The sequence below is a fragment of the Ascidia mentula genome, chromosome 9 (genome assembly GCF_947561715.1).
Source record: "Ascidia mentula chromosome 9, kaAscMent1.1, whole genome shotgun sequence".
Classification (NCBI taxonomy): Eukaryota; Metazoa; Chordata; class Ascidiacea; order Phlebobranchia; family Ascidiidae; genus Ascidia; species Ascidia mentula.
The window spans coordinates 2,051,298-2,061,558 of NC_138574.1; the positions used below are offsets into that span (position 1 = coordinate 2,051,298).

A 10,261-nucleotide genomic window follows, 5' to 3' on the forward strand; every position below is an offset into this window, starting at 1 on the left:
ACCTCTTTTGATCATTGCTACAGTACTTAGTCGTGTGGGTGGGTGTTGGCAATGTCACATATATGTACACATTACAGCATCTCCAATGTTGCCAGGTTGTCCTTATTAATCAATGTGACAGTTGACATAATCAATGCTAAGCTTGAGTGACATATAACAAGAGTCAGACCAGTAGGATGTTTCCTTTTCACCAACACATGTTGTCACAGGCACAGTGTTGACCTCTTCCTCGACTTCATCAACATTTTCCGTCGTCTGATTATAATTCTCGGTCTCAACGAGAACAAAAACAACAAGAAGAAGTAGATTAAGGAGTTGTCGTCTTGTCTGTTGTATATAACTGTGCAGTTGTGTGTGTGTATTAAAATTTTGGCCGTAAATTTTAACTGCTAGAAGTAATAGCAACTTTAAGTCGGTAAATTGTTTAAAAAGATAAATGTTTACAATGTGGTAGAGGTATTTTTGTTGGTTTGGGAGGTTACACTGTTTCAGCCATTGATAAAAGTAAAAATGTTTGTAAGTTTGTTTAAAATTCTAAAACGTGGTACCTTGTATTAAGTTTGTTAAAGTATTTGTTTTCAATATCTGAACATGTTCTTAAAACCAACTATTTACACGACTAATAACTGCTTTTTGCTTGCTTACATTATCTTAACAGAAACAGCGGAGTTTAAGACATTCTTTTCACTTCCATTTTGTGGCAATTTCATCTTGTGTAAATAAAATAATCTATAATATCGATCTGTTTTGTTTTACTCACTGGTCTTCAGTCGGTAGCCGATTTGTCAAAAGCTTGTAATCAGCAGATTGGTGAAAATGATTCATAACGGTAATCACTCAACCAGTATTGCAATATAGTTACTGCTAATAAACTTTAGCACTGCTTTACTTTTGGCAGTTGCACACAGATTGTAAACAGTGCGATCTTTCAAACAGAAATATGAAAGAAAACCATGGAACTAAATTTAATACAGGATTATCTTCAGAACAAAATTCACGCTAAAAGCTTTGTTAGTTTAGACAGCGAAAAAGTGCATAGAATTACAATAATTTATAACCATACAGATGAATGGTTCAACTACAACTTCTGCTTCAACAATTGGTCGCGGATTTCTAGTTTCGAAACACTTCCCAAATGAACTTCATCCGGTCCATCTGCAATTCTGAGTGTTCTTGCACCTGAATACCTACAAAAAATAGCACAAATTAGTTGAGGCTTGTACCAAGACATAATAATGTGCCACGACTGGCAATTAATATACTTGACAAATACATGGAGATATCAACATGCTGCCACAAGTTTTGATCAGAAGAAATCTCAAAAGGATTAACCTTCCACAACTTTTAATTATTGATGATTCATAACTTAGATGGGCGACCACAACTGTGCCACCAAAGTTTCAAAAATATAGGTTATCCCCTAATCACCGACATTAGGACCAAAAAATGGTTTGACATTTGAAAATTGCATTTTTCCATTTGATAATACACTTGCAATCAAAAATAATTGGGACACCAACTCTTGCTGAATAACATGTTGAATAATTACCAAGCGGACAGAGGGGTGTCCTGAGATACTCCAGCTCCTCCATGGATTTGTATAGCTTGATCGATCACCTTGCACAACATTCGAGGTCCAGCTACTTTTATCATAGCAATCTAAAAGCAGTTACTTTTATGCTGCAAGTTGTTGTGAAACACAATCCAGTGTGCCAAAGGCTTAGCAAGAGAGTAGTCCTTTAATTTATGTTTGTATTGTTGGTCAGTTGCCAATAGCAAATGCAACTGTGGTTTGTGAATAATATTTGTAACAAACAATGTTGTTATGTTGCCATTTTTTTGTATACAACATTTTTCCACAGGCATGGAAAACATTATTTTAAATTATTTCAGAGCATGACTACCTCTTTTCTAGCTTGCTTGCTTCCACAATTGTCAATCATATGGGCAGTGTAGAGTGTAAGGAGTCGACATTGGTCGATGGATATCCTGCACTCTGCAATCTGGTGCTGCACAACTTGCTGAAATATTTACAACAACTACAATTCAAAAACATAAAATCGAAACGTCAATTTAAAACGAATAATAGGATTCGATTTTTGTTTCTCGTGCCCAGATTTTCCTAATCATGACGTCAATCGCACGCAACGATTGCTTTAGCGCAGGTGTGCATACGTGTTTGGTGATTGATTGTCCACGGCAAGATTCATTCATGTTCGAATCACAGATAAAAAAAACGTGATCCTGTATAGAAAGTTTCTGTGCAAAGCTGAAATAACAGAAAAATTCATTTCGTCTAAAAAGGCATCATCAGAATCTGTGACTTATTCAAAGAGAATCTATTGACGCCTCTTTAACGCGAAATATATTTATCTCTTATTAACACCTATAGCCTACTTGAATGCTCTTTTCAGCTTTACACAGAAACTGGTATTACCTAATCATTGACGAATCGAGTAGGACGTTTCGTCCTACACGGAGATAGAGCTTGCAAGTGGCAGTTCATATAAGAGTGGACATACGTGCGAGGTTAAATGTGAAATACAACAATACAGAACCCCGCATACACAAACACGACTTACCTACATGACTGTGGTCTTGGCAAGCCAAACGAAATGCGCTTAACAATTAACCACAGCACGAAGCAATTATTCAAATATCTTAATGGCATGCAACAGTAGAACAGACGTAACGTAATGTTGGTGTAAAATAGGCCAGCAATGGCGAAACAGGCTAGGATTCGGTCTTCTGGATCCGATTCAAGTATTATGGAATGATTCCGATTTAGTATATTATTCTAGATTAGCCATTCCTAGAAAGAATGTTTAACAATTCATGAGGCTTACATGCTCCAATACTCTTTTTCCAAATGTTCGTCTTTGTGCCGCACGCTTGGTCATTATCTCCATTGCACGCTCGGCAAGACCTGATAATAACGACAAGCATATTTAACATGGTTTCAATAGAGCCAGCCTTGACTACAAGACTACGCTAAGATTAAATTGAAATTGCTTGTATTTTACCGATCAATTGCATGCATCGCAAACTAACGTCACACAAAGTACAACTTGCAACTACTATTTTTAGAAAGCTGCGACCCCAAACGCGTATGCTGGGTCAACACATGCGGTCATGCAGTTTTTCAGTCGTTTTATTGAAATTGCTGGTTCAATAATTCTGAGAATAGAGACTGGTCCATACTGTTGAAAACATTCACATGTTTCATTTATTTAAAACGTTTCGGCAAGTTCCTATGTCAATTTCAACCGATGATGGCATAACGTTTTAAATAAATAAAACATGCTGATTTAATGGATACCGAAAAATTAGTTGGAATGTTGAACGCAAAGCGGTTCGGAATGTTTTCATCAATTGATGGAGTTATGCGAGCGAATAAGCTTGGGAAAGGCCTGGCATTGCATACAACGATAGAACCTGATCAAAATAAACCGGATATTTACCGATGGATCTCATACAGTGGTGAATACGTCCAGGCCCAAGTCGACCTTGAGCGATTTCGAATCCTCGTCCTTCCCCAAGTATGAGGTTAGCAACAGGAACCCGAACACGATCAAACTCCATTTCACTGTGACCATGAGGTGCATCTGTGGATTACGCGGATGAAGGTTTTGTTAATCTTCATTCCAGGAAACGCGGTCACCAAAATTATGTTTAAAGTAGAACCGTTCTTGTGGCATTTAGTCAACGTCGACTATATTAAACCGAGGTGTTGCAAAGTTTAGAGTGAGACTTTTCGAAATTTATGGCGCAGCAACAAATAAAAAAATGTTTAAATTGACCTTGTCGGCGAGACATTTGTTTAAACAAATTTATTTTGTAAACAAATTTAAAAACATGCAATTACCATTAAACCCGAAAACTTCAAGTTCTCTTATTTTCCGTACACCGGGAGTATCGAACGGGACGACTATCATGCTGTGACGTTTGTGTTTTGCTGTTTGTGAGTTGCCCGTTTTTCCCATCACAATTCCAAACTTACAACGCGGATCTCCAGCTCCTGGATAAGAAAAAATTTTTTTTACTGTTTCACATAATGGTACATTTTTGTTGCACTTGCTTGATGCAAACATTGACATATTCCGACTTTAAGCAACTGTTTTTTCACACCTCAGCACAATAATGAAGTTTGCAACGTTTATTTTTGAATTATTTGCCACCGTTATGGTAGACGATTTTTTTCATAATATTTCATTCAAAATAACATCATAGACAAGATCAGCGGAAAGAAAAGAACTGCACTCTATGTTGCAGTGTTGGTGCATTTCTTAGCGAATTAAAATATTGTTTGATTACCTGAACTCCACCATTTTCTTCCGTTAACAATGTAACTGTCTCCATCCCTTGTTATCATGAGTTCCATATTGGTTGCATCACTCGATGCAACTTGGGGTTCTACAAAAAATAATCCATCACTTTATGTGGCTGTGTGCATTTAGTTGTGGAAAAATAGCCTTGACACCGATAAAACCTTAGAGGTTATCAAGTCAGGCACCCATATGATGGTGATTTCCTCACCGAGAATCACAGTATGTCCTAAGGTCGGAAATCGCAAACACAAAAAAAATAATTCTGTTACCTTCTGAAAATATTTTCCTAAAAAGAAACACTGTACAAGTGAAGTCTTAACAAAAGCAATGTATGTGACTGTGATACCTGTCATGCAAAACGCCGATCTTATTTCTCCCTCCAGGAGAGGTTGAAGCCATTTTCTTTTCTGATATTCATCCCCATACAAATGTAACACTTCCATGTTGCCAGTATCTGTGAAACAAATTAACATGACTGCTGTTATGCAAGTATTTAGAATGTTTTATAGTTGGTTTTAACTAAAACATGTGTGAACATTAAAAAGTTTGTTGCTGATGCTGCCAGACATACTACTTGGTAATTTAAGGCTCTTCTGGCAAAAATGATCATTATAAAAGCTGTCATTATAGTGGAAATTCTGTTGCACAATGGTTAGGGTGACCAGTAAAATTGAGTGATCTCTGATTGCACAAGTTTGAAGCTGCCAGTATGAAGCACAACTAAATCAACTTATTTGCAAAAAAATACACCAATAATGAATCTTAATTTTTAGCTTCAAAAATTTATCCTATGCTTATTCAAAATTTTACCTGGCGCACTACAGTTGAAAACCTCAGAAAATATAGATGATCTTCCAAGTTGTTCTGCAATATGTGCATAATCAACATTACTCAAGCCACTAATGTCTGGTAGAAATAGATTCCAAAGCCCCTTCTGTTTAGCCATTTTCTGCAATGAAATGGATATAAACATACAAGATCAAAATTTTCAAGAACAACACACTTACCTTCCATTCATCCATAACAGGAACAATACAAAATGGACTCTTCTGTGCCTTCACATAGTTCCAGTATTCCTGCAAATCATGAATGCTAATAGATACTACCTACTATTTTGTGTCACATACTGAACAAATTTGTTAATGTCATGGCATTAATGTGTAAAGCATACAAAATAATGAACATTGCACAAAGTAAACTGGAAAAAATACATTTAAGTGCAGTATGAATAGTAACACTAATTTATAACATTAACTGGAGGACGAGATTCGCCAGGGAAAACTAAGGTAGCACTGAATTATATTTAGTGATATAAACAAGGCTGCTCCTATTTTTTCATCTATTTCCTGATGACATATTTATGAGATTCAAGCGAAAACTTATGTGTTACTTACTTACCATTTCTCTGGGCTCTAAAACTTCTTTGATGAAGGTTTTTACTTGTTCAAGGATTGCTCGACCTTTAGGGGAAGGTGAAAGTGTCATGGCTGGAGTTGGTGGGGCCATTTCACTGTACAGTTATTATTACCAAAAGTTAGAACAAAAATATACCTGCACAGCAAAACAATTAACTTTTAATTTTACTTAAAAGTCATTTACGTATTCTATACAGACAGTACTTTGCTGTATGCTGAACTAAAGTTCTACCCAAACTACACACAACATGCAAATTACCATTTAGCTTTGCCTAAATTTTAATTATTTCAACGCAACTACAACCTCCAATGATCAAATCAGTTTTTTTTAAATATTGCTAACTTTCTGAAAGCTTTACTTGATTCTGAACTTTGCAACACGATGACTGGCATTCATTGCAGGTACGAGAATTACATTGCAAGCTTCTCCGGTCCAAGTAAATTATTAACATGACCTTATGTCAACAAATGGCAGCTAAAGTTGGCTGCCATACACTAATAACAGTAAAACCTCCTCTCCCATTAACAAAAGTCAGTGTATCTCAACATTCCCCTAGATTATATCACATAATAATTTGCCATGAAAGTCAAGGTAGCTGGTGTTTACATAAACAAGTTTACAAAAGATTTAAGGAAATAAAACAATCTATATTTTACATCAAACTAATATAAGAAATTGTCAATATGTTCATTATTGGGGTAATTGGTGTCATAAAATATCATTAGAAATGTCCAAACATGCAAATTGAAAAATTTTGAGAAAATTACAAATGATTTAATTGATGTTAGACTGGGGATTACAACAAACTATATCCAACACATAAATATGTAAAAATATGGTGTTAACACTGGAAAAATTATAAACATATTCACTATTTAATTGAACATACTGACCCATTTTTGGCAACTTTTAAAGCAGCTCTAATCAGGGGTTCCACCAGCGATCCATAGATTGGAGCCAATGGGGAACTTGCATTGCCCTGAAGACTTCTTGCATAGACACCCTAGCAGTAGAAATAGAGACTCTGTTACCCAGACTCTGTTGCAAGTTTAAAGGCAAATACTATTATATAGCATATCAGTTTCAGTTTATTAAGGATCATAGTTACATAACTATTTTTTAAAAAGATTACAAAATATTCATAAATAATTCAAATCACCTTTAGCAACTGCCTTTAAAAATGCAATAAAATCTATGGCCAAGTTTTCCATGATAAAAACCATTAATCACAGCAAAATGTCAGTAACAAAACAAAATTTTCGAAATAACTCACTTGCACAATTCCTGCAAGTTTAAAGAAATTCAACGCCAGGTAAAAGTTCCAGTTGGGAATAGGGTAGGGGATTCCCCGAAGGTTACAATAATATTTTATCAACTCATCCTCAGTGGGGAGATCAGCAAATACTTTTCTGTAACAATATGATCAATTTTGAAAAACATGAAGAAATAAAACAGACTGCATGAAATGCTCCCTTTATTTGAGTTTAAGTGAACAACCAAAGAAAATATACTGAAAAAGTATTAAAATTTTTAACTTATTGCAATTTTATGGATTTTTTTGTGTGGTTTCTCTGATATGTTAAATACTACTACATTGTGAGGCTAAATAAATTTAAAAAATCCTTATTTAGCCTAATTTTCCCCTCCCAATACACCCCTAATGCTCCAGGCATAGTTATAAGTAGTGATGTGTTGCAGTGGATGCAACACCATATTGACTATGTTTTAGTATCCAGACCAAAAGGGTAATATATACATAAATTTACTGTATAGCTGCATTAACATATACAACATGCAAGCACAAAAAATTGCCAATTTTTCATTTCTAGGGCCCTCTTGCAAAGCTAATAAAACACATGATTAATTTATAGTTAGCAAACTGCTGAATCCGAATTAGCCGATTGAATTTTATAATTGTCTGAATTCAGATACTTCAGAACTGGAATATCACTACTTAACTAAATTGAGAATAATCAAGATGTTGCAAATCAACCTACTGCACTTCATCCTGGCCAACCTGTTGCAAGAGAAAGAAATGGTCTGGAGCATGATAAGGTAAACAGAAGTAAGCAAAGTCCATGAGGGGGTGACCGATCGTCGATAACTCCCAATCCAGAACACCAAGGACTTTACTCTAAATATTGTTAAATAAAAGTCCACAACTTTGGAGAAGCTTACTGAAGTTGACGGTGCTAATGTGCAAAAACTAATCACATGGCATGTTTTCTAATTTGCATTCTAACTCAATTGAGTAAAAGTCATAGAAATACATGAGAAAAAATATGCTAAATTTTGTATAAACAAAAAAACACAAAATTGAATGTTAAAACACGTGAATGCCAACCTAATTGGCGAAAGAAAACATAGTTTGAAATTTTTTCCAGCAAAATAGTTTTAAATTAGTTATATTTTTGATATCTACCTCTGTTGGATGAAACATGATGTTTGAGAATGAGTAATCGCCATGAATAACAGATGCTTCATCTTTAATTGTGGGAAGTTTTTGGCCGAGCCATTTCATCAGCTCCTTCATTTCTGGAATGTTTTTATCTGCAGATGCATTGTACTGCCTTGTCCAAGTGTTTAACTGAAAACAAAAATGAAAATAACATCAACTGAAATATAAAATATTTTGAAATGACTGTAATGAAAAAAAATTAACATAATTTTTATCAAAAATTGTCGAATAAAAGATATTTAATAAAAGGTATTTAATCATAAATAACACTTAAACTCAGTAACATGTTTCTTTATCATGAATAAAAAATATTGAAAAAAAATACACAAAAGCAAATATTAGAAAAATATAATAACACTGAACTGCTGAACATACATCCATTTCCTTGGTTGCATTCAAAGTAGTTATGCAATAAAATTTAAATTAACTTCAACAATTTGAAACTAAACAAACCACTCTGGCACAAAATCCACTTTTCTTTCCAAAACCATCCAAGCCAATAGCACTTGGGTTGTATTTGTGTAGTTTTGCCAAAGTTTCAACGGCTGACAAACTACATTTCCTTCTTTCGTTACTTCCTATGTCAACAAGAGCGATCCCATACACTTGACCCTACACATTAGATGTTGGTTATGATTTACTAAAAATAAGATGTTACAAAAAATTAAACCACAATTTTAATCCAATCAATTTATTTTGCACCATTGACTACAGTACCAACAAAGTAAGCTTTCCCAATTTTGGTATTGTGGAAAAAATATTGAATTTGAAGTTGAACCCTTTAATGCCTCTTTTGGGGCAGTTAGTAGTTAATATAATGGAAATGACAGTCTAATTTGTGTCACAAGCATGTTTGTTTGGGCAAATCAAAATATGATGTGCAATAGATTACAATAGATATCATATAAGATTTGCACGAAACTTTCATGATGGATTGTTATTACTGCAATGAAATAAAAGTTATAATTAGAAAACATAAAATAACTTACTTTAAGATATTCCATAACAAAGAACTCAGTCCCAGCCACTGATACATCAGGACAGTAACTGATCATTCTAGGGACCGGAAAGTTCACCCGACCCAATGCAAGCATCACCTTATACTCACGTTCGACCTAGTGGAGCAATACATTATTGTGTTTGTGATAATGACAAAATATGCTTTGCATGTGAGTTATGACGAAGAAAATGCTGATAAATATCTAACAATGTGTATTTTGTAAACATGTGAAAATTCGAGATGACAGAATCTCAAAAAACAAAAACTTAGTCTTGTGCATAAAAGTAGATTGAAAGCAGAGGGACAAATTTAAAAAAGAAGGTGTTTTTTATTTCAGTAACACAAATTGAACTTTTTTATATTTCTGAATGTTTGTTTTGTTACAACCTGATGAGCTCCCTTTAGTAGTTTTCCTGGTGGTTTCTTCCTCAGAACCAATTCCTTATCACCAAATTTCACATAATATGTTGGATTTGATTGGCCAACACTACAAAAAAGATTATATATTTTGTTTACAATTAATACTAACATTAAGAGATGCTTGTCAGATTGGATCATAATTTGTGCATGGGAGTTTTTGTGAACATTGACTATTATGGCCAAACAACATATTTTTTGTTTTTTGTGTGAATTGCCAATACAATTTAAACAATCTTCTTTCAGTGTTACAGAAAAAGGTTACCTAAACTTCTTCAGAGTTATGTCCGCATTTTTATTGATATCAGGAAGAACTCCACACAAATATGTCTTCAATCTTTCCTTGTTTAGATTGTGAACACCTTCAGGTTCTGAGGTAGCCATCATACAATTACAGACAAAGATTGGTATATGGCGTAACTGCAAAACCAAAATATTGTCATTTACACATTTCAAAACATTGAAGGGGCCCCAAACAACCTCTGCATACTAATTCTAAAATTTGTGCTTACTTTCAAAACAAATGTCACAGAAAATATAGTGCTTATTTTTTTGTTTCGGTTTGGTGTACACCACCACGTTGACACAGTATTAATATTAATTGGAAATTACAGAAATACAGTACATTCGGTTGCAACGTTT

General features: G+C 34.4%; 2 protein-coding genes across 3 annotated transcripts in view; one reads left to right on the forward strand and one right to left on the reverse strand.

The window, feature by feature from the left end:
• Window positions 1–741, forward strand: part of LOC145913121 (bax inhibitor 1-like) — a 160,622-nt gene extending 159,881 nt beyond the window's left edge. For both annotated transcript variants that reach the window (XM_083000663.1, XM_083000662.1), the window contains exon 7: window positions 210–741. In XM_083000663.1, the coding sequence (XP_082856789.1) occupies window positions 210–306 (97 nt within the window). In that variant the 3' untranslated portion in view covers window positions 307–741. The remainder of the gene's footprint in view (window positions 1–209) is intronic.
• LOC145913119 (acyl-CoA dehydrogenase family member 11-like) lies at window positions 216–10,172 on the reverse strand. The gene is made up of 20 exons (XM_083000660.1): window positions 10,132–10,172; window positions 9,885–10,039; window positions 9,590–9,689; window positions 9,192–9,317; window positions 8,656–8,814; window positions 8,167–8,331; window positions 7,742–7,878; window positions 7,018–7,153; window positions 6,638–6,747; window positions 5,727–5,838; window positions 5,336–5,404; window positions 5,139–5,277; window positions 4,675–4,782; window positions 4,315–4,413; window positions 3,866–4,018; window positions 3,462–3,605; window positions 2,847–2,926; window positions 1,905–2,021; window positions 1,550–1,659; window positions 216–1,187 (listed from the first exon to the last, which is right to left on the reverse strand). Exons 2-20 carry the CDS (start codon window positions 10,004–10,006, stop codon window positions 1,079–1,081), a joined length of 2,295 nt encoding a protein of 764 aa, XP_082856786.1. The 5' UTR covers window positions 10,007–10,039; window positions 10,132–10,172; the 3' UTR covers window positions 216–1,078.
• Window positions 10,173–10,261: the final 89 nt, after the last annotated feature.